This window comes from Alligator sinensis, unplaced genomic scaffold (assembly GCF_000455745.1).
Source record: "Alligator sinensis unplaced genomic scaffold, ASM45574v1 scaffold1462_1, whole genome shotgun sequence".
In the NCBI taxonomy this organism is placed as follows: Eukaryota; Metazoa; Chordata; order Crocodylia; family Alligatoridae; genus Alligator; species Alligator sinensis.
In genome coordinates this window covers 154,475-181,494 of record NW_005842850.1, presented here as the reverse complement: position 1 = coordinate 181,494, position 27,020 = coordinate 154,475, and the positions used below count along the sequence as shown (strand labels likewise).

Here is a 27,020-nt window from a genome sequence, read left to right as displayed (position 1 = left end):
GGGCTGGGGGAGCCAGTGAGGGAGGGGGCCAGGTGGGGGTCCCCCCATGGTCCCCTCCCCCCTCCTCCAGCCCCTGAGCCCCCTACTTACCGGTATGGAGCACAGGTCTAGCTGCCTGTGGTGGTGAGCGGGGACCACCCGAATCTCCGAATCGATTCAGAGGCTTCTGATTCGATTTGGAGGCTTCCAATTCAATATGGACCTTTTAATGGGTCTCCTGATTTGATTCAGATTTGGAGATTCAGCCCTCAAATTGGGCCACATCTCCTCCAAATCGAATCGGCTACACAAACTTTGCACAGCCCTAACGCCAGCACCTCCTTTCTCGCTGACTGCAGGACACTGGGATGCCTCACTCCATGGAGAGATGCCTGGCTGAGCTTCACGCATGCACACGGGGCCTCGGCTGGTGTTGCCATTCCAGAAACAAGGCTCAGCAAATGCACGGAGCAGGGGGCCTGGGACTCTGGCTGAGCTCCCTTGTCTGGCTTCAAGGGGGCTGAAGGGGAGTCCAGAGTCATGGTAAGACTGCAAGGATTGGGAAGAACCTGCTAAGGAGACCAGAAGACTTGAGCGTTGTGCCCAGGGCGGCATGTTTCAGCTGAAAGCCCGGCAGCTCTTCCCGGCATGTGGAGCCTGGAAGGACTCCAAGACTGGTCCTACAAGTTGTCTTGCTGGGAGACGAGGAGGCTGAAGCACTTCATGGATGGGGGAACTCTGACCAGTGGGCCATGGGTCACCTCTCGCTAGCCAACGTTATGCAGAGGGTGGCCACCCCTGGCACCAACTTGAGGCCCAGACTGAAGAGGAGGCTGAGGTGGCTGGCATCAACTGCGTTCTTTGAGCTGGGGGGAATAGGGACCTTGAGAAGACATGCCCCAAAGGATCCTCCGGCTGGGCCTAGCCAGCCAAGGGCCACCGCAGGCATCACCGGCCACTGTGCAAATGGAAAGGACCCAGAGGCGAGAGATGGGGATGATCAAGCAGTCCCAATACAGTTAGGAATGGTTGAAGGAACCAGGTCCCTTGAGCCTGGAGGAAAGGAGACTGAGGGAAGACAGGGGAGGAGAGGTCAGGTATTAGAAAGGCCACCATAAAGAGCAAGGAGAATGGGGGTTCTCCCTTGCTCCGGAGCTGAGATGGCAGTACGGTGGCCTGAGGTTGGAGCCTCTGGCGACACTTCTGAAGGGTCAGTGCAGGAGAGCAGTGAACAAGCCGCCCAGGGAGGCAGGGGAAGCTCTTTCCTTTGAAGCTCAAGGGGTATCCATCTGGGAGCACTGTGTTCCACCTCTGTGCCAGGGGCTGGACTGGCTGACCTGTGAGGGGCCTGGGTGTTGATGACAGAGCCCTTGGGCCCACACGAAATCCTGGTGTTCAAGGTGTGGAGGAGGGAGGTGACTTCTCACTCCTAGAAGCCAGGGTGCTGCAGCCAGACATTTCATGACTTGGGGCTCTATCCTGGCCATAAGGCTGACCCTGCCACCTTTTGCAGGGGTCTGGGCAGGCTGCTTTGCCTTCCCAGAGGCAGGGAGGGGGGGCTGGCTCCACCTAGCCTACTTGCTCTCTCTGGGGGTGAACGGCGCACCCCCAACACTGCCCTGTGCCCTTCCAGGGCCCGTGGTCTGTCCCCTGTCCTCATCATGCTGGTGGCGGGTCTGCTCCCTCTGCGGCCTGACAGTCGTGCTCAGTCTTCCTAATTAGTATGTCTTAGGTTTCCTGGTGCAGCAGTTCCCATTGCCAGGCTCCGGCCTGGGTTGCTATGCTGATGGGTGCACCACGCGACAACGGGCTCCAGCAATTGGGCCTGCCTGACACGGTCCATTAGGGGCCAGGCCATGACAGGCTGGGGAGTTCAGGCCACGTCCCAGCCTGCACAGCCCTGGATCCTCTCTCTGCTCCGGTCCAGGCCATTGTGCTGGTGACTGCATTCCTTCCCCTTGTGTGCAAGGAGTGGAGACCATGGGGAGGCAGGACAGCTCTTGGTCCCAAGAGCAAGGCCTGGCTGCATCTGCTCTGCTCACCTGCACTGCACCTGCCTGGGCTGGGGGCAGGGATTCCTCCACCTGCTAATGCCCCTTCACTTTACTCCCAGGGGCTGTTTTCTGCCCCCAGTCTCAAGCTGCCTCTGCCGGGGCCTCTGAAAAAGGCAGCCCAGTGGCAGGCTGGGCTTTCTGTTCCCCTGTCCCTGGCTACAGCCCTGGGCCATCACACACCCAGGGGCCCTTCTAGCTCCATGAGGGCACAGACAACCACTCTCATGGGCAGTGTCTGTGCAACCCCCAGGGACTCCATATCTGGCCTACAGAGGCAGCCAGTCAACCCCCAGGGGCTCCGTGTCTGACCCACAGATGCAGCCAGTCGGTCGCAGACCTGGCCCGGAGCTGGATCCCCTGGCGCCACCTGACTCACGCTGTGAGAGGGCACCTGGAGGGACAGCTGTGAGACACTGGAGGCCCCAGGCCATAATATCATAGAAAATGAGGGTTGGAAGGAACCTCAGGAGATCATCTAGTCCAACCCCCTGCTCACAGCAGGGCCAGCCCCAACTAGATCATCTCAGCCAGGGCTTTGTCTAGCTAGGTCTTAAATAACCTCCACGGTGCAACAGGGCCCCTCCATCATGAGCGGGGAGAGGGGGCATCTCGTGAGTCCTCCTGCACCCTGTGCTCAGACACAGCCCCATGCAGAAGGCTGGGTGGGCTGGGAACAGCCTCACAGTGCTCCATAAGAAGACTGAACCCCCAGCCCTTCAGTGTCCAAGAGGATCCCTCTGCCTCAGATCCAGCCAGGGATGCTCCTCACTGGGGCCTTGGCATCCCCTTCCCAGGCCGGTGCCAGAGTGTGCCTGGGGTGGGGAGTGCTGCCTCTGGCCTTGGAGCCAGTGGTCCATCCTCGGTCTGGGAGACAGGACTTGTAGCCATGCAGGGCTTGGGGTAGGGGAGGAGAGCGAGGGTGGCTAACGAGACAAGAGACGCCAAAACAGCAGAGGACAGAGAGTGAGAGAGAGAGAAAGGAGGGGGTGAGGGGAGGGAGGAGTGGGGTGATGGGGGGGATGAGACAGTGAAATGCACCTCGACTCCAGCCGCCCCAGTACCGTTCTGTGTCTGAAGGAGGGGAGATGAACCCGAGCAGGTCAGGTCCCAGGTGGCGGGGCAGGGCGGGGTGGGGAGGGGAGGTATCTGCATCCTGGCACTACCACGGCTCTCAGCCCTGCCTGCCCTGCCTTGCCCCAGGGGTGCTAGGCAGACCTGCATGCAAGCTCAGCCTGGCATTTCAGAGAAAAATCCCCCCGCACCAGATCCCTGGATGTTGCCTCTGGCCCACCCCCCACCACCACCGAGAAGTCGCGGGGGGAAGGGACCTGGGCACTGGCTGGGGGGGCACTCCCAGGGGGCCCCAGCCGGGGCAGCACCGGCACCCCCGAGCCCGGCGCTGGGAGAGGAATGGGGATAGGTGTATACTGACCTTCAGGTCCCTGTGCACAATGGCATAGTGGTGAATGTAAGTAACGCTTTCTAATATCTGATGGATACAGTGACTGCAAAACAAAACGGGGAGGAAGGGAGAGAGAGAGCGGGTCAGGGAGGGGGGGTTGGGGAGAGGCAGAGAAGTCAGACATGGTGGTGGGGGGGACACAGGTGGGCACGGAGGCCGGGACAGTCGGATGCAGGGACACAGGCAGGTGCCGAGGCCCCAGACCAGGGTGGACGGTGCAGGGGGCAACAGAGAGAGGCACCACAATGCACAGAGAGAAACCAGGCATGGTGGGACATGAGGCAGGGCGCAGAGGGGAAGGGCATTGGGGTGGAGGAAGGGCAGGAATAGACAGATGGACAGAGGGGCATGGGGGACAGGGCGGAGATGGGGGGGGACAAGAGAAGGAGAGAAACAAAATGTCGTGAAAGTGCCAACAGGTTGCCCTAATGGGCGGCTGTTGATGGCACTCGGAGCTGCGGGTGGCTGAGGGGGTGGCTGGGGGGGACACACGGGCAAGGTAGCGTGCCCCAGAGACCAAGTGGCCGGAGACACCTGGACCATAAGGACAGAGCTGAGGGTACGCTGGGGGGCCTGTGACAGCAGGCACAAAGGGGGCATGTGCCAGGGAGGGAGGGCTCCGTGGGCTGGCAACAGCACAGGGACTAACGTGGCCTGGCTGACTGGGCAGGAGGACCACGGGCTGGGGCTGGATCAACCCCCAGCCACCAGCAGATGTCTGACAGCAGCCTCCACAGGCCCCTAGTGTGCCAGGGCCCTGCCGTGCCCCACTCCACTACAGGCCTGGAACGGCCATGGACAATGCCACACCGGACTCACCCGGCCCCGGGTGTTACATGGTGGCCTGGCCTCTCTCCAGTCAGCTGGGACCAAGGCAGAGCCGACATCAGCCTCCCTCAGACTCTCTCCCTGGCTTGGCCTCTGTGTCTCAGCTGCCCAGGTGACTGAGACCCACCTGGCACTGGCTGTCACCATGGCAGGGACACTTGCCTTGCACACCTGAGCCAGGATAACAGGCAGGGGGCCTTAGCTCCACAGGCACTGGGGACCGGGATGTGTATGGAAGTGAGGGACACAGCTAAATCCCTTCCCTGCCCTGCCAGGTCTGGGCTCCCCACAAGTCCAGTTCTGCTTGGTGCCCTCCAAATTAGCCCCCAGCCCCAGCTCAGATCCCTGCCCCCCCCAGTCCTCTGCCAGCCCAGCCCCCTCATCTGGGACCCCACCTCCCCCTCAGCCTTTCCGGTCAGGCTGGGTCATCCCCAGCTCAGGGTGTGACAGGCCCCGAGGGGATGTCAGAGGGGTCCCAGAGAGGGGTGACACTGGGGCACAACAACCTGACCCCTTCAAGAAGAAGCCAGGCAGAGCCTGGTCACACCAATGGCTAAAGACCAGATCCCCTGCCCATGTGAAGTGGGGCTGGGAGACGGAAAAAGAGAGAAAAAGAGACCAAGAGAGGTGAGACACGACAGGCAGCGGGAAGCAAGGAGGGCAGAAACTGCATGCAGGGAGCCCTGGGGGCACAGCAGGACAGAGACGCTGTCTGAGGAGCAGCTACTGGGCTGGGACACCTTGTCCCTCACTGCCCTGCCTTTGCTCCCAGCTTGCAGAGTTCCTGTGCAGCTGGGAGGAGGCATGCCAGCGCCCCACAGCCAGGTCCTAGCCACATCCATCCAAGTCCTCTTGCTTGGCCCAGAGGCCAGGCAACCCCTGGTACAGCCCTGTCAGTGCTTGCACCCCACCTGCGTCAGTGCAGCTTGCCCTGTCATCCCCATGTTCTGACCTGCTACCCCTCTGTGCCTGTCTGGCCCTGTTGCCTGGTTCTTGCCCAGGCCCCTGCTCTTCCTTCTGCCAGGCCCAGCCGAGATCCCTCTAACCCAGCCTGCCCTGCTGCCTTTTGTGAGCACTGGGTTGTGACCCAGTTCAATCCCCCAGTGAGCTGCATTTGGCATTGCCCCCACTCTGAGCTGGCAAGAGGCAGCAGGGACCCCCCCAGGTCCCACACAGACCCTCCTCCAAGCCCCAGGGCTAGGCCTGAGAAACTCTGACCCCACTTTGCCACCTGCCCACACACCTGGAGCCCCTTCCCCAGGATGGGGCTGTGTGCAGAGGTGGGACTCTGGGCCCAGGGACGCTGGAAGGGATGAGGACTCAGATGCTTTGAGAGACCTCTGCCTGGGTTATGAATGGGTTAATGGTGCAGGATTTGGGGTGGACAGAGATAAGCAGGGGTGGGGGTGAGGAGGTGAGAGGGGCAAGGGAAGGAGTGGGGGGCTGGGAGGGTGGCGCTCACCTGGCATCGGCTTCACTGTAGTATTCCCGGGCAACGATGTCCTCAAAGAGCTCCCCACCGGTGACCCTGCAACCAGAGCAGGCAGGGGTTAGCTCCCCACAGCACCCACCCCGACACACTGCTGTCAGGTTAGGTAAGGGGTGGAGTGAGGATGCCAGGCCCCGGAGGTGCCCTGCCCACTCCCTTCAGCTCCAGCAAGTGGCTGCTGTTCCCATGGGAGAAGCCTCTGTGGGCAGCCAGACACCTGGGTCCCAGCCCCTACTGTCTCCAGTCCCGTTGCTTTGGGTCTTGGTGCCTGGCTGGAGGAGTGGGGCTCACCCTCCCCCACTCAGACCTGTGGTCAGGGACTGAGGTGCCCAGACACTGTGACTAGGACATGTCCAGCAAAGACAGATTTTGGAGGCCCGGATGCCCAGGGAATGCTAACTTGGAGGGCACCAGCTGCCAAGCTTAGTTTCATAGTTTCTAGCATCAGAAGGGACCCGAACAGATCATCAAGTCCAACCCCCTGCCCTGGGCAGGAATGAGTGCTGGGGTCATAACACCACAGCCAGATATCTATCCAGCCTCCTCTTGAAGACTCCCAAGGTAGGGGAGAGCACCACCTCCCTTGGGAGCCTATTCCAGAGCCTGGCAGCCCTAACCATAAAGTAATGCCTCCTGATATCTAGACCGAATCTGTTCTCAATCAATTTGTGGGTTGTAGGTTCTAGCCACAAAGCTTGTAGGTTTTAGCCACATCCTAGTCACATCCACGCCACAGTCATTCTGCTTCTCAACTACTGAGATATGGGACAGCTAGCACAGACTGAATTTCTGTGGGGCAGGAACAGGCTGCTCCTGGATCCCCCAGTGGGTGCTCCAGGGGCTGGTAGCTGGGGGGAACCCTAGCCTGTCCTGAGACCCAGGGTGGAAACAGCTGCGAAGCAGCAGGGTGCCCCCTAGCCCTCTGGATCCAGTAGCCCCCACTGTCTGGGCCCAGCCCCCCAGTGCAACGGGAGCAGGCGACACCAGGGCACCGATGTCTCTCAGGCCAGGGACGTGCCAAGGTTTGTGTGGCTCAGGAGGCTTGCAGGGGAGGGGGATCTGGAACTGCACTGACTCAGAGGAGAGCTAAATATAGCCCAGTGCTTCGGCAGAGCTGTCAGGGAGCAGGAGGGATGAGATCACTCGCTGCTATATCGGGAAAAAGGCGCGAGGCAGCTGAGCCCAGCATGCTGCATCTCCCCATGCCTGGGGAGAGCACGGCTCTTCCGCCTGCCCAGCCTGGACCCTCTGAGCTAATTCAGGGAGGATACCCTGGAGCTGGGTTCAGAGGTTCAGTATTTCTGGTCTGGGGATGAGCATGGTTCAAGACCATTGCAAATAGGCAGTTTTGGAGGGTGATGGTGGTGTTTCTTGGGTGGTCTTGGGGAAAAAAGGAAATATTTCCCTCCGGGTTGATCCACACCCTCTTGCTCACCCCAGAGCAGCGTGCTTGGCTGCTTTGTGGGTTCCAAACAAAAGCCAACCAAACCCCACTTTCTCCCTTGATCTCAGGCAGGTTTCCCATGGACAGTCTAACAGTTTCCTTTAAAAAGACAACCCACCAAACCAGCCTCCAAAGGAAATATTTCTCCCTGTGCCAACTTCCCTCCTCCGGACCAGCCAACAGCTTCGTACTTCCCAGCACCTGCCTTGGAAAATGGATGATACACCCCAACTACTGCACCCAGCTCTGAGTCAGGCACCAGATGCCCAGCTGGGTACATGCCAATGGTGCCCAGGAGCTGAGGACCTAAAGGCCTGGCACTAATCTCCTGCCTTGGCACTGTCACTGGACGAGTTCACCCCACATTGGACCTCAGCCCCTGCCTCTTGGAGGCACAAGCAGCTGGGCAGGTAAGGCTGCACTGGAGAGGGCAGAGAAGGTCCTAGGACAGCTGCTGTCCTGAATAGAAAAATCTTTTCCCCAGCCAATACCACAGAGAGCTGCCTTCCACCCCCGTTTCAACATGTGGTCCATTTGGGGGAAGCCACAAATCCTTAGCACCTACACACACGGGAGCATGCCCTGATTCCCAACCAGGCCACTGTGGCACTCCTGGATGCCTCCAGCACCTTACAAGGGTATCGTATGATGCTAGCCCTGACTCATGAGACAAGCCCAGAGATCTCAGATCCCCACAGTGTTAAAAACATCCTGTCCTGCTGGGGGTTTCCTGAGCTCTTGACAAGAGAAAAAAACCGCTCTGTTCCTTTTCCAGAGTCAAACTGAGGAAAAACCAAGAGCTGAAGGGTACCTCGAGTCCGCAGAGGCTGGGGCGTGCTGGATCTGACACCTATGAGCCCTGGAGACCTTTGGGATGCAGCACTGCAATTTTTCGTTTGGGAATTCGGCAATTCCCATTCATTTTGGCAAACCAGAATTGGAACAGTCCATGTCTCTCACGAGGCACAGGGCAGCTCAGAGCAGCTGCTCCCCATCTACTGCCCCTCTCCCGGTTTTCACATCTGTTCACTAAGGAAAGAGCCTCCAGCTGTAGTATCTCAGGATCTGTTGTGGAAAGTCCAGCTCCCCCATGCACAATTGTCCAGGAACACAGACCTCCATACTACAGTCAATGCATGCTAAGACACAGTGCCCATCAGAAGACACGAGGTATGGCGTATTCCCAAACTACAGGACTCTTGCTGGCCTAGTAACAGGCAGTGTGGGAGCACACCACAGTTTCTGAGTCCCCCATGAGCATGGACGGTTCTTGCTGCTTGCCAGATAGAAAGCCAAGGTGGGGCCCATACCTACTGCTGCCATACAAAGAACCACCTCCCCAGCGAGTCCTGGAGGAAAAGCAATGCCCCACGAGGAGGAAGGGATTCTGTGCTCCCTGTCTCTCGCAGCTTGCTGCCCCGCTGCAAGCCACCCTCACTCTGACTAATGCTGCCTGGCAGCCAGGAGTGACCCAGAGACATGAAGGTCGTGTGCAGAGGGCTGGCATGTGCTGTACTCACAGGTCGAAGACGAGGTAGTGGAAGCCCTCCTCGGATATGCTGTCGTGGAGACGCACTGCGAAAGGAACAGACGGAACAAGTCAGTACTGCCTCCAGGAGCCTCTGGCTCGTCTCCTGGAGGGATGCTGCTGAGCCGCAGGCACCTTGCGGGGCTTCCTGAGCCTGTGCCAGATGCCAGATCAGAAGGCAGAGAAAAGGCTGTGGCCAGGTCTTGGGGGAGCTCCAAGCCAGACACGTGTGGCCTGTGGCAGCCACCTCCTTTCCCCCCCGGGGGGCCTCCACTCCATTTCCTGCTGGTGGGGCCTGCCAATACAGACCAGCTCCCACGCCTGCCTGTCTGATATCAGGACCAGCTTCGGTGGTGGTGGCACCAAGCTACGAGCACTAGGCTTCTGCCCTAACACCACTATGGCCTTCTCAAAAGCTGAGGTAGCCTGGGCAGTGCATGGGGGCCACACCAGCCAGTGCAGGAGCTCCCTGGCACTGTCCAAGGAGTGTGGTTCCCCTGGCCACACCAGAAGCACCTCTGATCTGTGGGACACACATAGGGCTTTCTGGAGCAGTGCCTGCCACGTGGCCTCTGCATTCAGTGCTGATAAGTCATGGGGGCATCTATGCCGTCCTGACAGGGGCTCCCGAGCTATGAGGACTTGAGATCCAGTGTTCACCAACAGGACACACCTACTGCCAACTTCTGGGGATTCGCATGGAGCCAGTTGGCAGCACCCCATAGTCTAGGTGTGCCGTGGCCCCCCACCCCTTCACACTGCTGCTGGATGTCCCCACCAGGGCTTGGGAGGAGCTCAAGGGAGCTTGCCTGCTCTGTCTCCCTGTCCCACGCCCATCCATCAGGGCAGGGCCCTGCCTGCCTTTCTGCCTCCATTGTGGCCCTTTACATAAACCGACTGCAGCCCACACTCCTGGCTGTATTCAAACACCACCTTGGAGGGAGTCCTGACGACACTGTTTCTATAGTAACTAATGGGGGGGGGGAAGGGGGGTAGGGTACAGAGAGGGGCTAAAAAAAGGACAAAAACCCAAGGAAAAATAAGTAGCATCAACAGCCTGGGAGCTGCCACCGGGGAGGGTGTGACAGCTCCTTGGCCAACCGATGGATGTGCTGATGCCATGGGCCATGCCATGCCCGGCTGCACGCAGGTCCTTTGTGGTCTCTATGCCCCAGCCACGCGGGTGCCATGTCCTGCAAGCTGGGGTTGGACTCAGAGAGGACTGTGGCAGGCAGCATCCTCCTCCACAGAACCACAGGCTGCATCCTCCTCCACCAGACCCCCTGTAGCTCCCCTACCTCCCTTCTTCCCAACCCCCAAGTCTCCTCTCCAACCAGCACAGCCCCTCTCCATGCCGGCAGGAGCCCCTCACCGATGTTGGAATGCTTTAGGAGACGGCAAATCCGGGCCTCACGCTCCAGCTTCTGATGATCTGAGGAGAGAAGGAGCAAGCCCAGTTAGTTAGGTCACCTTGATTGCCTTGGCCATGGATCCAGCCCAGTGACTGAAGGGGTGAAAAGGCAGCAGGACGCCTGGACTTGAGCCCCATGGTCCGGTCCAGCCACAGAGTGTCAGGCAAGGAGGAGAGGACATAAGACATCGCCTTAGCCCATGGAGATATTTCCTCTTGTGCCCTCACATGGCTCGGACGGGACCCTGAGAGGTCACTGCATCCAACCCCTGGCCTCAGGCAGCACAGGCTGCAGCCACACTTGCCACCAGAGATCCCCCAGCCCCATGAGGAGCTGTTGTCAGGGCTGAGCTCTCCTCGCAGGGGGCAAGTTTCCTTAAGGTCTGCTCTGATTTGCCCTGGCTCCAGTTGGAAGCCACCACCTACCCTCCCTCCCTGCCATCTCCCGGCTAAACCCACCCAGCTCTTTCAGTCTCACCTCATGGGCCGAGTTTCTATCTGTTGCTCCCCCATTTGCCTTCATCCTCCATATAGGGCTTCTCGTTCATTGATTTTGGGCCAAGTCTTCCACTGGTGGGAGAGCTGTGCATTCTCACTCCAGCAACCTCCACCATGCCAGGAACCCCCTCCCCCCCGTCTAGTATGATGAACCCATGTCCCCTTTAACAACAAGACCGGGACCTGACAAAGGACTGACCCCCAGGAAACCGGCGGGATACTGCCTTCCAGTTACAGGTGTCCCCCCACAAGCTTCCTGGAGACAGGCAGGCAGGGTCAGACACCTTACTACAGCCCAGAGACATCATTTTGCCTTCCCTCCTTCCCCTAGGAGGCAAGGACATTGGGTTGATGAGCTTCCGTTCTCCACAAATCGATGTTGTGCACAGAGCATATTATCTCGTTAGCTCCTACATGAGGGCTTCCGGGCACTCAGGCTGGCCATCTCTTCCCTCTCCTCCCCCTTTTGTTCCCCTTCCATAGATTAATGTTACACCAGCCCTTTTCTATCTCCTGGAGCCTCACCTGCCTTCCCGTATTCTCCACCATTGTCATTAGCAGCTCTGAAATTGTTCCTTTGAATCCACTGGAGGGGGTGGTGGGGGAGCAGGCCCAGCTGATCTCCAGGCAGCTACCTTCTCTAGGTAGCCTCTAACCAGTTCTTTCCTGACAGTAGCTGGGTTTTTTTTCCCTGCCCCCCCTGCCCCAGCTGCTAATTGCATTAGTCAGCTGATCAGCTAATCTTTTTAGTGAAGGCTGAAGCAAAACAGGCATGAGATGCTCCGACCCTCTGGTCTCAGCTCATGAACATGCTGCCTCATCTCTCACAGGACTGCCATGGCCAACGATGTTTGCTGTCCAGCTGCATCTTGTCCCTGGGACCTATGAATAGGACCCCAGGGTGGGACAGATCCTCCATCAGGGAGAGCCCTGGGGGTCTCTCGCAGCAGATCCCTGCTGTCTCAGCTCAGGGTTGTGAGCAAGATGCTGAGGCCCCTGGGCAAGGGTCTCTGTCTTGTTGGATCCTAGAGGGCAGACAATAACCACCACGATCCTACCAGCCATCCAAACCAGGACTCTGAGATACCCCGTCAGCAGAGCCCGCCACTGCTCCCCTGCGGCATGCTTTCTGCCCTCCTGGTTACATGACCCCTCGGTCCCTGGCCCCAGAACCGTGCCAGTCCATACAGCGGTTCACATCACCAGGCTCAGCTTCCTTCCCAGGGGTGGCTGGAGCATGGGCAGCAAAGGGCACCCCGCACTCGGACAGGGGCCTGGGAGGGTGTTGCTACTCAAGATATGTAATCAGCCCAGCCAGCCCAGCCCAGCCCAGCCCATTGGGTGCTTTGCTTCCCAAAGGGCAGGGGGTTCCTCTCCTTCCCATCCCAACTCCACCTTGTGCCTGTCCCACACGGTCCCAGGCCCTGTAGGAGCCTGCCCATCATCACCTCCATGACCCAGATTCCCCAACATGTCTTGGGGCCCTGCTCCCCAAGAGGCATCACAGGTGACCTGGTTTGGAAGTGAGCGTGAGAACAAGCAGGGACACTCAGACCTGAATCTCCTCCCTTGTTCTGTCAGGGGAAGGGAATTGTGAACAAAACTGAAAGCATCATGATGTCTCTATAAATCCCTGAGGCATCTACACCTTGAATGCTGTGCTCATCTCTGGTTCCCGCAACTCTGAAAGGAGACAGGGGAACTAGAGAAGGTACAGAGAAAGGCAACAAGGATGATGAGTGGTGTGGAGAGGCTTCCCTATGAGAAAACACTAACAAGGTCAGGCCTGTTCAGACTGGGCAAGACTGGGTCTGCCCCAATAAATGGCAGCTCTGGTGTTCTTCTGTTCACTGGTGACAAGCTCCTGACAACAGGTATCCCCTCCGGTTTTGCCAAGGGCGCTGCAGGAAAATCTGGCTGGAGGGGACTTCATCAAGGCCAAGCCCCTGCTCCCAGCATGCTCAGCCTTGTCTGAACCCTCCTGGGGCAGCTCTCTGCCTGCTGCCACCTCCTTGTTCTCACAGCCAGTGGCAGTAACACCCCTCTCCCCCCAAACCTTCCTGAGAGCAATGCCAGGCTCTGCTCCACCAGCCACCCCCAGCAGTGGCTGGAAGTGTGACTCAGAGCAGCTCCATTGGCAGCCAGGCACTGCCCTCCCTGGGTCCTGGGGCGATGGGGGAACCCAGGAATATGGAGGACATGTCCCACTCCTTCTCAGCATGGGCACACCGGGGCCCGGCCTGACAGCCTGCCTCACCCCAGGCACTGCCTGAGACAGGGTTTGGCTCTCCCAGGGAAGAGGTACAAGGGGTTCAGAGCTCCCAGCCCAGGGGATGGGAGCAGGGCCTTTCTAGCAGCCAGGTGGCTGACACATTTGGACACTGAGGAGAGGCAGCTCCCACCTTCCACCGGCTGCAGTGAGAGAGGGCACAAGGGAGACACCCCAGCCCTAGAGATCCAGGTACCTCTGCAGCTGTGGATGGAGCCTGTGCTAAGGCTGCGGGGTATGCAGGAAACCCCCAGGCTCCAGAGGCAGCAGCAGGTCTCCCTGAGGTCTACGCCAGCTGGGGGGTGCTGACCAGAGCAGGCTGGCAGTCCCTGTGAGAGCTGAGCCAAGCCCTGCTGGATCTCCCGGGCTCGGCTCAGCAGAGAGGACCCGCATCACGGCCTAGAGGTGGGAGCCTGCCAGGGAACTCCCTGGCCGGCAGGGTGGGCAGTGGTGCCAATCACTCGGGGCTGTGGAGCCAGGTGGTTGGTTGCAGCCGCCAGGCTCTTTGCAGAGCTGAGGGCTTCACCGCCTGCTCTCCTGAGGCTCTCAGCGAGACTGTCCTCCCAGCACTCAAGATCCCACAGGACAAAGCCCCCCACAATAAGACCTGTCAGCTGCTCCCAGCCCACCCCAGACAGACACCTGCCTGGTCCCTGTCACAGGGGGATCCCACTGCCACGGGGCTGTGCGCCTGGCCTGGGGTGTTCACTGCGGGCAAGGGAGCAACGGAGTGTTGGGGGTAGACTTGACCTTGGACCCACCAGGCAGGGCAGAGCAGGGGCTGCTTCCTCCATCCCATTGCTCCCCGAATGTGCTACGTTCTTACCCTGGTACCCACAGCCTCAGACACGACTGTGCCCACAGTGAAGGGGGCGGCGGGTCCCCGCACTGTGCTGTCTGCCCCTGCACAGGACAGGAAGGGAACAGTGCCATCCCCGCAGCGCCTGGATGCTGGAAGACGGGAGTGGGGCAGGCTGGGTTGGGGTGGCAGGCATTCGTAGAGCCACACAGGGAGATCAGAGACTGCCAGTCCCCCAGCGTGGCTGCCCCCAGGCCTGGCGTCCCACGCACACTTGCCAATCACATCCCACCCCAGTGCCTCTGCTGGTGCCGCTGCCTTGGCAGCCCCAGCCTCCCGCCTCTGTGAGCAGCTGCAGCATGTCCTGTCCCCCCACACCAGAGGCGGGTGAGCCAGGCTTTCTCTACCCGCCTCTGCCCCGCAGCTGGCACCGGTGGCCCAGTCTTCCCTGCTCCCCTTGGGCACTGGCACAGCTGGGAAACTGGCTGCCGGTCTTGGTGCCATGGCTGTCCCTGTCTCTGCCCCCCTGGAGGGACTGGGGGAAGCGGATGCCTGAGGGGCCACATCCCCATGGCAGAAGGAGAGGCAGAGCAGGGTGCTTGGAGCCAGTGGGCTCCCTACACCAGCACGGTGAGACCCCCCCAGGGCTTCTCTAAATGGCTTTTGCACCAGTGGGGACAGGACAGCCCCAGAGCAGGCGCCGCCTCATGTCTAAGGGGCCTGGGGCAGGCTCCTTGCCTTCCCAGCTCTGGGCATGGGCACAACACCCTCCCACAGAGGCTGGGATTGCTGCTGCCTTGCCCTGCCTGGGCTGTGTGTATGGGCCAGGTGCCAGGAGATGGCCATGCCCAGTGCTCCAGGCTGAGAGGAAACCCTCACTGGGACCACATATGCAACTGTGCTAATAGTGAGCACAGCATCTTTAAAGAGGATGACTCGCCCAGCCTGCCAAGTCACAGCAGAGCAAAGGCAGTTGAAGGCATTGGTGCCACCCAGCCCCTTGCTCTCTCCCCATCCCCAGCCTTGTCCTCTCAGCTCCAGCTCCAGCAGCCTCTGACTCTCGCCATGCAGCCCCCACCCCAGCAACAGAGCCCGCAACCCGCGAGAGAGGCACCAACAGATCCAGCCTGACTCCTGCTCCATCACACTGCAGCAACTCCCCCCCACCATCACCAACCCTGGGCACTGTGCCAGCCTGACGCCCCCACAGTCACAGCCCTAACAAGCCTGCCTCGGTGCCATGGAAACAGCCCTGATGAGTGGTGCTGGCCCAGCCCAGCCCTTTGGGCTCCTTGCCTGCACCGATGCTTTGCCAAGCCAACCAAGCGCCCCTCTGCCTCCCTGTGCCAAGCCTCTGGCCCTGAGACCCAGCCATGGACCATGGCCCCATGGCACCAACCCAACCAACACTCTGCCCCACTGAGCTTGCCAGCTCTGCATGCTGCCACCACTGGGCCGACAAGGGCAAGCCCGAGCCCTGGTTTTTTCTGAATGCCTCCTAGCAGTGGGCCAGTGCTAGAAAGAGGGACAGCAGGCAGGCAGGAAGTTGCTGAGTCCTAGGTAGTGCCCTGCTGATCACGGGGGTGGAAGATGTGGCCTCTGGACCCACCATGGGGCAGGGCTTGGCCTCCAGCTTTTCCCAGCTGCCGTTCAGAGAGCCCATGACTGCTGACACATACAGGGGTCCAGTGACCCTTGGGGCTGGATGCAGGGAGTATTCAAGGGGTGCAAGCTGGGACATGCTCCCCCAGCCGCAGTTAGGGAAGGGTAGTGTGGCGGGGCATCTCCTCCAGGCCCCACTGTACCCGGTGAGGCCTTCTCCCTGGAGCTGGTGCCTGGGCAGGTTGGACTTTGGGGCAGGGGGAACCCCCTCCCCATGCCCCATTCCCTTCCTCTCCAGGATCCACAACTTGTGACTGCCAGGATCCTTCTGCTGAGCCCAGCCTGGCAGGTAAGGATAGCTCAGTTACAGTAGTAGCCAGACAACAGGCCCAGCATGCCTGAAGGACCTGGCATGTGCTCAACCCTGGCTGCTGCCTCTTCACCTTCTTGGCTGGATGGACACTGTGCTGCCCCCAAGCCTCAGTCAGCCTCAGGCAATAGCAGGACTGGTGCTGTCATTGCAGGATCTCATAAGGCATTTCACAGAGGAGAGAGTATCAACATCCACCCATGGTAGGGATGGGGAAACTGAGGCACAGAGCAGCCCTGCCATCCCACCCTGCCACCTTTGAGCTCCCTGTAACCCTAACTGGGTATCTGAGGGTCAGCATGAGCTAGGCACAAGGCACAATCCCATGCCTGAGAAGCCAGAGCAGAGCACACAGCAAGCCCAGAGCTGCGTGCTCAGTGTTCACCAGCCACAAGGCGCCTCGTCCAGGTGGGTCCATGAGAGGCTGAGAACAAGCCTTGGGTCTCTCCCACAAAACAACTCTGGTCTAGGGGTTTACTGAATGGTCTAGGGATTCACTCGTCGATGTGACAAAGTGATCAACAAGGCTAACAACACTTTATCATGCATTAGCAGATGCATGACAAACAGGTCCAGGGAGGTGATGCTTCCCCTCTATTCGGCACTGGTGAGGCTGCAGTTGGAGTACTGCGTCCAGTTTTGGGCGCTGCACTTCAAGAGGGATGCGGAGAATCTTGAAAGGGTTAAGAGGAGGGCCGCTCGTATGGTCAGAGGCCTGCAGGCAAGGCCACGGGCAACGTGTAGGGGATGCATGCAGGTGCACGTGCACCCCCTATGAAAAGGCGCTGCCGACGCTGCTGGCAGCGCCTGCTGGGGGGTGCCAACCCCTGGTCAGCGCTTGCCAACCCCCCACTGCCGACAGCGCCAATGGCATCTGCCGGAGCTCCCAGCTTCCCGTTGTCATGCACCCCCAGCTGCTGGGGGCACGGCGTTGTTCATGGGCAAGGCCCTATGGGGAGAGATGGAGGGACCTAGATCTCTTCAGCCTTCGCAAGGTAGATCCCCCCGTGGCAAGGGGGGAAGGCCGAAACCCCCAGATCTGCTGCAGGAGCCAGCAGCAGGGGTCACGTTCACAGTGGGTCAGCACTATGTGGCCACGAGAGGTGTGCTTTGCTGGCAAGTTTCCCAGACAGAGGCTCAGCGCAGTTTGGAAACCGGGTGTTGGAACGGCATGCTAAGAGGCGACTTCACTCCCAGGTATAGCTGGCTTGATCCCCCACCCTTCTGGGTGGCCAGGCTGAGCATAGGACCTAGGACTCCCAGCCAGAGGGACACAGAGGCCAGTATGGGCCCAGAGGGAAGTCACCCTGCTGCTCTCTACAGCCCAGGAGCTCCTTGGAAAGTTCAATGCTGCAACACCAAGCAGCCTGGGGTGAGGTGGGAGTAGTTGGTAGAAGCCTGTGCATGCAAAGCTGATGCTCTGCGCCAGGGGTGGGCAATTACTTCGGGCGGAGGGCCGCTTACTGAGTTTTGGCAAGCCATCGAGAGCCGCATGACAGGCAGCCAGGGGCAGATAAAAATTAATTTTCTACATTTTTTAGGGGCCCCGCGGGCCAGATAGAATGGCCTGGCGGGCCGCATCCGGTCTGTGGGCTGCATTTTGCCCACCCCTGCTCTGGGCAGAGCATGGGTTCTCCGTGGTTGGAGCTGGTTCAGGAGATGCAACCAGCACACAGCAAGTGGCTTCCAGTCATACTTGCTCAGTAGGGGTCCCAAGAAGTTGCTGTCGAGTAGAGACATTCAGGACCAGCCCTGCTCCATGCACCTGAGCTCCTCACCCAGGCTGAACCCCTCCCCCAGGCTGGGGTCTTCCCTGGCCCTGCAGGGCTGGGACATGGCTCGGACCAGAGTGGGGAGGCTGTGAAGGCAGGGGGCGGGCTAGAGGCTGTATAGATCTGCACCGTCTGGCTCGGATCTCTGAGCTGCTCTGCTCCAGCTGCCAAGCTGAGCCAGTGGGGCCGGGCTCCCGGCACCCATCTCACTGGGGACAGAGATGTCTGGAAGAGAAGGGGCACTTCCCCAGTGCTGCCTGGTGCGGGGGGGCAGGGGGGGCAGCCATGGCCCAGCCATGTAGAGCCTGGCTGGGGAGGGGAGTGGCGTGACTGAGCATGCTCCATTCTACCTGCAATGCAGTGGCTGCAAGTGTCCTCTACTAACCCAGCTGTATGCTAATCCTGTCATGCCACCCAGGACACTGATTAGCACAGCAGCAGCAGAGCTGGGGGGGCGGGGGACCACGGCCTGAAAGATGGTATGGGGAGGACAGGGTGGGGGTGGGGGGCAGGAAAGCTGCTATTTTTAACTGGAACCGAATGCAAATGACAAGCAGAGTCCTCTGCAGCAGGCAGGCAGCCGGGGCCTATGTTGGAAGCTGAGAGCTGGGAGCTGGGGCTTGAAAGCTGGGCCAGGGCAGGCCACTGGCTGAGAGCTGGGGCCCCGGGAAGGAAGGGGAGGAAGGAAACAGCAGGGAGAAGTGTGACAAACAAGGGCAGAGGCCCCAGGCACTGTCACAGGCATGCTGCCTGGTCTTGCATGTGCTGAGCTAGAGAGCTCGTGGCCACATGCCCCCGGGGTGTGGGGGGAGAAATCAGCAGGGATCCTTGGACCTGGGGATACGCAGCTCCATGTGCACAAGAGGACATGGCCCCGTGGCCTACATGCATGCTGAGCCAGCTGTCCCAGGCAGCCAGAATTATGCCAGCTCTTCCGGGCATGCCCCGTGCCATCAATCTGAGCAGCTCTTGTGCCATTTCTGCCTAGCTCCTGGGGCAGGCACTGCAGCACAGAGTTGGACGGTGTGATATGGGAACAAAGGTCTTTACTGTTCCCTCCCGGGACTATGCTTCCCCTCCAAACTGCCCTCGTGACTCCAAGAGGTAAGGCCCAGTGCCAGGACATCCATGGTGCGATCACCACTGGAGCCAGGCTCTCAACCCACTTGGGGTCAAACCCCGTGTCACCTGGTCACTTGATGGAATAGGGCAAGGGTTGTCAACCAAGGTATGGGTATCCCTAGGGGTACTTGGGAAGGCCCTAGTGGATATGCGCAGGCAGGCGAGGACAGAGTGCCACCACCCACCAGCCCATGCCACTGTGTCTCAGAAGCAGGGCCGGGGGGAGGGCGGGGGGCAAGGGCAGCCATTTGCCACCCCCTTGCTGTGTCCAGCTGCTGGGGGGACACTTATTAAAAAAGGTCGAAAGTCCCTGGATTAGGGGCAGGGGCATGTGAAGGACCTGGCTCCAGCACAGGGCACAGGGACCCCACATGCCTGTGTCTGCTCCATAGAGTGCAAGGAGGGGTGACAGCCTGGCATGTAAGAGGTAGGGGGCTGAGGGGAGGTCCTCAGGGGGCCTGGTCACTGGCAGACCCTCTCTTGTGTGTCACAAGGAAGAGAAAACCCTGATGGACAGCACAGGAATGGGCCAGAAAGGCTGGATCACGGCTCTGGTCAGTGACTAGCGGAGCTCCAAAGAGCCCCGTGGAAGGCTGTGGCAGTTTGGAGGGGTGGGCCACATCCCTGCCACATGTTTCAGAGTATAGTTTCTCAACCTGTGGTATACGTACCCCTGGGGGTACGCGATACACAAGCAGGGGGTACACGGGTACCCCAACACTCTCTCTTGCCCTCTTTTCCCCTCCCTTTCTCTCTCGCCCTCCTTTCCTCTCAAAACTATGGCAAAAAATTTGGTGCACTGCATATTGTGCGGTGCTTTAAATTCCCCAGTAATAATTTGGTGTGCCCTCCTAGCTTTGGCCTACATCGCCTCTAGCCCAGGTACATACTTGAGTTGTGCACCCCTGGTGTAAAAGATGGCAACTCTATCCACACCAGATCAGATATCTGCCATATCACAGCCTTATATACACAGCCCTTCTTCCAACATATGGCACACATTAGTCTGTAAATATAAAATCCCCTGGAAAATTGAGTGTTGGGGTAATTATTCAAAATTTCAAAAGTTAGGGGGTACTTGCTACTTAAAAGGTTGAGAAACTGTCTCAGAGAACAGTGCATCTGAATGTAGAGTCAGGAGGCTCAGGGCTTAAGCCCCCCCAGGGACAGGCACCAGGAGGCCACGCTGAGGCCATTGTACCAGCCAGAGCCAACTGAACCTCCCTGAGGATGGTGCAGAGGGTTATTTGGGCCATGCAGAACAAATACCCCGGCTCTTTCCCAGCACTGCCCCAGCCTGCCAACACTGGAGGAGTGGGGAGAGAGCAGTTGTGTCAGGGGGTCATGCTGTCCTGGGTCTACCCCATGCCAAGGACAGACAGTGACTCCCTTTCCTGCATGGGTCCAGTTCGAGCCTCGTGGCACCCACCTCCCCCTTCCCAGCTGATCCACCATCCTGATTAAATCCTGCTTCCCTGCTCAAGCCTGGCAAAGGAGGCATGGGCCAGCAAACTGCACTAATCTTTTCCATCTTGATTTCCCACATGAGCTCCGTGTGGCACAGTTGGCTCCATCCCAGTCCAACCACAGCGGGTTTGCTGCGGTGCTGCAGCATTGGGTGTCCACATTCCCAGAGAAACTGAGGTGGGCAGAGGAGGGGCGAGTGTTGGCTTGTCCTGGGTGCCTAGCTGCTCTAAGCCCTTTCAAGGCTTTGGGCACTGTTCTTATTGCCTCTGAGGAGTCAGTGCTTAACAACCCCAGCATCCTTTCCTGCCCATGGCAGGGGGTTGGACTTGATTTGCTCAGGTCCCTTCCGACCCTACCAGCTATGAAACAATGAAATAGTCTCTAGCACTTGCCTTAAGCAACTGGCCCAACATCCCAAACTCTGCTCCGTGACACTGGCTGGGCAGAGAAACAATCACTCAACCCTCGCTACCTCCTGTGGATGTGTGAGGGGTCTCTAGGGTTTCCCACATGACCACAAATGCCTGATATCAGGGGAAGGGTCCCAGCAGTGCAGGCTGCAGGGGTAGGGGCCGAACGTTCCCTTCCTATTCTGGGCTCCACGGCCTATGCCTGGGGCATGCACTGGGTGCTTCTCTTCCTCGGCTTGGACCCAGGGCTCCAGGCCTAGAGCTGGGGTCATCTTGAATGAGGCCACTGGGCTCTACCATGCTTCCTACCTCAGATACAGTCCAGCCTCTCCCAGCCAGGCCAGGAAGAGGTATAGCCTTCACCCCTCTGACTTCCACCAGCCAACTGCTATTGGGCACGCTAACATCCACAGCAGGAAGTCCCAGACCAAGGGGAGAATTCAAACTCAGGAAACCACAGATCACCTTGGTGTGAGGCAATGAAGTCCAGGAGAGCCGCAGCTCGGTTTCCAGGCTCCTAGCCTGCTGAGCTCAGTCGGGCTAGCACCGTACAGTTTAGGAGGGTCCAGGGGGTTGCCACAGCTCTGTGCATGCTGTCTCCAAGACAATCTACAAGTAGGCTGCTCTCAGGAGCCCTGGGGACACGATCAGCTGGCCCCACTGCAGACCCCACTCAAGGCACGCTGGCTTTCACCCATCCCACTAATATGCATCAATTTTCCAGCTCTCTGTGGTGTAAGAATAATCAGCTGTTCAAGGGACAGATCTATGGGCAAGGCTGAACAGCAGGAGGGTCTTAGTTGCTAGCAAAAGCAAGGCAAAGATGAGAGTGGTGGTTTTTAACTTTTTTTAGACTCCAGGCCCCACTCAGAAAATGCCAGCTCTGAGCTTTCATTCGTTTCTCAGCTAAAGAAAAACACGAGAGCCATTCTTCTCTGGTGAGGAATTCAGAAAGGCCCTGACAGGCCAGAATGGTTTTCAACTTGAAATCTGCAGAGCTATTTTGTGAAGTGCATTCACACACCTGACCCTGTGCCACCCCCTGAAAGGCTCTCTAGGCACCCCGGCTGAGAAGCACAAGAGAGTATGTCAATACTCTCTACACTGCACAGAGCTGCAGCCAGGGGCAGGCTGCGAGAGCTGCGAGGTGTTGCTTGGGTTCGAGGCCTTCTGCCCTGTGCTCGTTGAGTGGGTAGCCACCACACAGAGGGCACGAGATAATACAACAGCAAAGCATTTCTCCTGGCTGGTGGCTCAAATTTGCCCCCACTTTGTGACACCAGACCTGTCTCATCTAATCACTTTTTTAACTATAGCTTCTCCCCACGTGCTGTGGGATCCCAGACGTTGGTGGCGGTTGGATCCAAGCAAATTAACTTGGTGAGGCGTGCCTCAATGCCTTAGTTGGAGATGCAGGCCAGCACCGAAAGAAACACGGACCATGATGGGTCCACACTCGCATCCCATCCTGGACATGGTGTTTCTGGGGTGTTTCTGGGGCCCGTCAGTTTTTAGGACAATCAGACTAGGGAAGCTGTTCTCTCACCAGGTTGCAGAGGGGAAAAGTAATCCTGCAAGGATACTGAGACCTCATCTCCTTTCCCTGGTGTCATATGAGACCCCAAACTGGAAATACCCGCAAGGCTGGAGAGTTGGAACTAGAAGGCGAGGAAAGGCCAGATTCAAATGCAAGTCCGTGGGCTGTGTGCCTGAGCCCATCACCCCCTTGGGGGAACGTTGCCAGGAATAGCATGCAGCTTGCTGGTGTCACAGCCCAGATCTTGCCTTGCAAGGGAACGTCTCCTCTGACACAGCAGCCTTCCACTGCACTGTCTGGCCTGGGCCCCGAGCAAGGCGGAGAGCCTACCAAGCCCTGCTGCACAAGATCCCATGGCATGGAGACTACCCCGGACACTTGGATTTGCTGCCATCCTGGTAACATGCACAGGACCTGTGGTGTCACCCACCAGCTTGGCACTCCTGGCCTCTGCAATGGGCAGTGTGCATGCTCCGGAGCTTGGCGAGATGGGAACGTGCCCAGTGAGACATAAGCGATGAGCCAACTAGCAGCGGCTACTACCAGTGACTACTACTCCAGCCAAAATGTAGAGGAATGCTATGGGGATGACCAGTGGCACCTTCCTGACTCCAAAGACTGTCCCCTGCTAAACCTCATGCCCCTGATCCAAACGGAAGAAGCTCCCTCCCCGGCTTCTATCTGGGCCAGCCAGCATTGTTCTGCCCGCCCGAGATCTTCAGCTTCATGCATGAACCTCATGGCCGTGGTTCTCCCCTAGGCAAGGCCTTGGTGTCTCCACCGCACAGAGAGCATGCAGGCCAGAGTCACTGACAGAGAGACTGGCTCCTGAGGAACTGCTGATGGTAACAGGGTGAAGCCCAGTAGAGGAAAGCTGGGGCTGGAGAGCTGAGAGACATCTGAGGTGGTGGACAGGTCTCCCCATTAGGAGATTTAGACTATTTATGAGTGGTGGGTCCCCAGAAAGCCCCAGGAGACAAGTGAGACTAGGACCCTTCACCTTCCCCTACAATGTCCCTGCACTGACCTCTTGCTCATGCAACCCAGAACAACCCCGGGCACTGGCCTACATCCCTGGGTGCTGCCTGCCTCCCCCACTTGCAGTGATCCCTGCTCACAAGGTCCCTGACATACCAGACAGTTGGTGCCTTATCAACTTGACCAGGCTGCCTCAGTCTCTGATCCTCCATCAGTCCTGCAGGTGCTGATCTAGTTTAAATATTTCTGCCACGGCACCTCTTAAGTGTTCTTATCCTCCCAATCTGGTCAACCTCTTACACCTAAAACCCTGCTAATCCGCATTGCAAAGCTGGCTGTCCCCTCCAAGCTGAACTGAAGCCAGGGCTGCTGGCTAGCAGGGTCCGAACAGAGGTTAGCCAAGTCTGATCATACATATCCCACCTCTGGCAGCCTTTTTCTCCTTCCTCCCTTCCATGCCGCTAGCAAAACCCACACGACTTCCCCTTCCCCTCTGCTCGGCCTCATCACCCACCCCCAGACATTGCTCAAAACCCATGGGGTCAGAGCAGTGCCAACCATCCCTCCCCATGGGCCAGGACTTCACAGCGCTAGGAGTTGCACAGACCACAACCTTCCCTTACTGAAACTAGCCCTTCCAGCATGAGATCACGAAGCTCTAGAGAAGCACCAGCAGGCCTGCAGCAGAGGGCAGAGTTAAGGTGCTGCATACAGCCTTAGCTTTTGGCTTCCTTGCATCAGCCACAGTATCCCAACCCAGTGCTACAAAATAGCTCTGAGGGGTTGATTGATAGTGGAGAGCCCTCACATGATTTTTACCAGGCCTAGGAATAAATCCAGGTTATCCCAGGGCTGTATTTTATTCTAACAACAGCTTTCCCCTCGAGGGTTTCTACTGGCTGGGCCAAGCCCTCCTGAGCTCTTTTTTATATTTCAAATCAGTGGCTTCTTCCAAAAATTTAGCTGAGTGGGTGAGAAACAGCACCCTTGATGCTTAACATAGGACCTAGGCAAACACACTGGCCTAGCAGCTGACTCTGACTGGGCTAATACACATGGATATGCAGATGAAGGAAGGTGGGATTATATCCCTGACCTGCAAGAGCCATGGGTATTTCCTGGCATGGAAGGGCAGCCCCAGTGTCAGAGTGCTGGACTGGGCAGGTCTGGGACCCAGGCCCCATGCCTCAGTTTCCCCCATCTGTAACACAGGTAAGCAGCCTTGCTTTGGCTCTCAGGGAAGGGTAAGCGCCCCCATAACTCTGTTTCTACCCCTGTTTTAAGGCCAGGCAGTTTCTTCCCCAGGCAACATTGCCTCTCTTGGGGCAGCTGGGGAAGTGGGGTCTCTGGGCCAGGGGTTTTCCATGTCTCCTCCGCTGCAGCCAGAGGCATTCATCACCCTAATGAGCGAGGATCTTTGGCTGCCATGAGATCGTGTGTGTCAGGTGGTGATGTTGCCATTGGTCCCCATGGAGACAAGCATGAGATCACCCATGATGTTGGAAGCATGAAGCAGTGGGTCCAGTATGCCTGAGGTGGGGTATGGACCCCCTCACCCTGTGCCCATCACCGTGGTGTCTAGGCTCCTTGCTGTGTCTTCACTTCCCCAAGGAACGGGACAGCTGTCCTACATCATTCAGCAGCTGGCAGCCAGAGGCACAAACCTGGTGAACATAGTGACTGTCTCTTGTGCCCCTGCAATTCTCTCATGGACGCCCCCATAGCACAGACAATCCCCATTTACTATGAAGCCACCATCAGCCGGTGCTGATTCTGTCAGGCACCTGCTGCAACCGTCATGTTAAATCCCTGCTTTCCCTGGTGAGAAGGCTGAGCTACAGGCACTCACATCCATACCATCCTGCATCACCCAGCTGGGGTGTGAGATGCCGCCAGAAACCCTTGACCGGTTCTCTCAGTCCGTTACCAGGGCTCGGCCGTTGTGGCAGCAGTGAGCCCAGGTTCGTGAAAGCTTATGCTCTCAGTATCTCTTCTTGAGTACTCTGCAAAGGGGACTGAATACTTGGCCACAAAGCAACCAGCACCAATGCTGGGGGGCGCCAAGCAAAGCTATGCAGCAGGGTCTGTGCCCCAGCTGGGATCGATCATATGGGCATTTGCAGAGCCAGCTGCCAGCTCCCTCCACACCAGCTGCAGCAGACAGGGCCCTCTCCCCAGCCCCTGATGCTCTGAACGAGTTGCATGAGGACACTGGTTTCTCTTGGCCAAGGTAAGGCCACTGGGCACACCACAACGCCCTTGATGCCTTCTCCCCTCCATCATGAGGGCCATGCCCACCTCTTCCCCCCACAGCAGTCAGGCTGGGCCCACACCTACCTCTCGCAGACAGCTTCTTGGTGTTGATAATCTTGGCTGCGTACTCATGGCCACTGCAGAGTTTGACACAGCGCCGCACCACCGAGAAGGCCCCCCTAGAGAGAGGAGAGGAGAGCGAGACAGGACACTCACTGTCCAGACTCCAGCAAACCTGCACCAGCTCAGATGAGGTGGCGGGGTAGGGACCTGCCAGGCATGGACTTGGGGACAGAGAGATCCTTGATGGCTCCCTCCCCCGGCTGCCTCTGAAGCCACATCTTCTTGAGAGCCCCCTGCCTGGTCCACGCCAGGCCCCAGGGAGGATGGATTTGCTTACCAAGGCCATCAGGGACCCCTGAATTGGCTTTGTTTCCCAGTCCCATGGTGCAGGAGAGGCAGGAAGAGCTCTGAACCTGGCCCTGCCAGCCACCCTTCAGCTCCTTAACAGCAAGGCTGAGACTTTGCAGTCTCCCTGGGGTGAGGGGGCATGCATGAGACTTGCAATGGTGGCTTGAAGCTGAGCTCGAGGTGGCTGCCCTCAGGCCTTGACGGGGTTGACAGCACATGGCAGGGGGCTGTGGTTTCCAGCCGTGAGGGACCAGCTAAAGGCATTGTGCAAGCACGTGACACTCCTGGCCCTTTTCACCACAGAGCGTCAGGGCAGGGACAGGACAGACCAGGACTGGCCAGAGCCCGGGCCCTACTGCCAACCCCACAAGGCCCATCTCTGCCTCTCCAGCCTCCTGAATCACCTCCGGGAACATGAGGGGCTCTCTGCCCCCATCTCACTCCTGTCCTTGGGGCTCTGCTGCTTGGCAAACCCAGCCCAGGGGGTTTATTGACTCCTTTCATTCCCCCGCCTTAAGAATTTTCCCCTCCCAGTGATACCACCCTGCTCATTAAAGCAGCATCTGATTTCCTCCCCCATGCCCTTGCAAGGGGACAGGACCTGGAGGAAAGCTGTCAGGGGCTGGAGGGGAGGGAGTTGTTCTCCAAGGATGGGATGGGGGATGAATGGCTCTGGGGGGCTTAATTGCTCTTGATCCTCGTTATCCACCAGCAGCCAGGGAACAGCTCGGGGTGGAGGAGGTTCTGGAAGAGCCTTCCTCACACTGGGAAACCCACCCCATCACCATGTGCCAGCCAGATGCAGCTGGCGACCAAGCATCCCTGGAGCCACACCATGTTCCCATCCATCCCATGGCCAGCCCCTCTTCCCCTCCCCCTGCAACATGTGCACACACAGGAGCAAGGTCCATTGGTTAATTCCCCATCCTTTACTGCTGTCCTTCAACCCCAACAGTATGGTTCCCCTGGGGTCCCACCACAATTTCCACTGTTACCAGCTCCACATGGCCTGACTTAGACAGCAAGGGCTTTCCTGAGCCTGGCCCCTGCCTGCAGGATCTGTGCCTGGGGCTCCTGGCATCCAGGAGCTTGGCTTTACACCGGCTTGGGCAGTTTTCTAGCACTGCCCAGGAACCTCTGGGGGTTGGGAACGGCACGGAGGGCTGCACTGTGGGGTTGGGAGTCAGCTTGCTCGCTCTCAAAGCACCAAGTGCCCCAGGAAGTCAAGGGGGCAGGGGGAGCACAAGCCAGAGGGGAAGGGGTACCTGGAGACCCTGCCATGTGGGGACATGGCTACAAGGGGGGTTCAGGGACACAGGGGTCCCATGAGCCAGCAG

At 58.6% G+C, this 27,020-nt stretch overlaps 1 protein-coding gene across 21 annotated transcripts in view; it reads right to left on the bottom strand.

Moving 5' to 3' along the window:
* Positions 1-27,020, bottom strand: part of CAMK2B (calcium/calmodulin dependent protein kinase II beta) — a 60,138-nt gene that overhangs the window by 29,862 nt on the left and 3,256 nt on the right. For 20 of the 21 annotated variants that reach the window (XM_025191678.1, XM_025191681.1, XM_025191692.1 and 17 more), the window contains exons 2-5: positions 25,357-25,451; positions 10,157-10,216; positions 8,777-8,831; positions 5,786-5,851 (exon numbers count right to left, since the gene is read on the bottom strand). In XM_025191678.1, the coding sequence (XP_025047463.1) occupies positions 5,786-5,851; positions 8,777-8,831; positions 10,157-10,216; positions 25,357-25,451 (276 nt within the window). Of the gene's footprint in view, positions 1-3,465; positions 3,539-5,785; positions 5,852-8,776; positions 8,832-10,156; positions 10,217-25,356; positions 25,452-27,020 lie in introns of all 21 variants that reach the window. The other variant, XM_025191682.1, reaches the window with a different exon arrangement.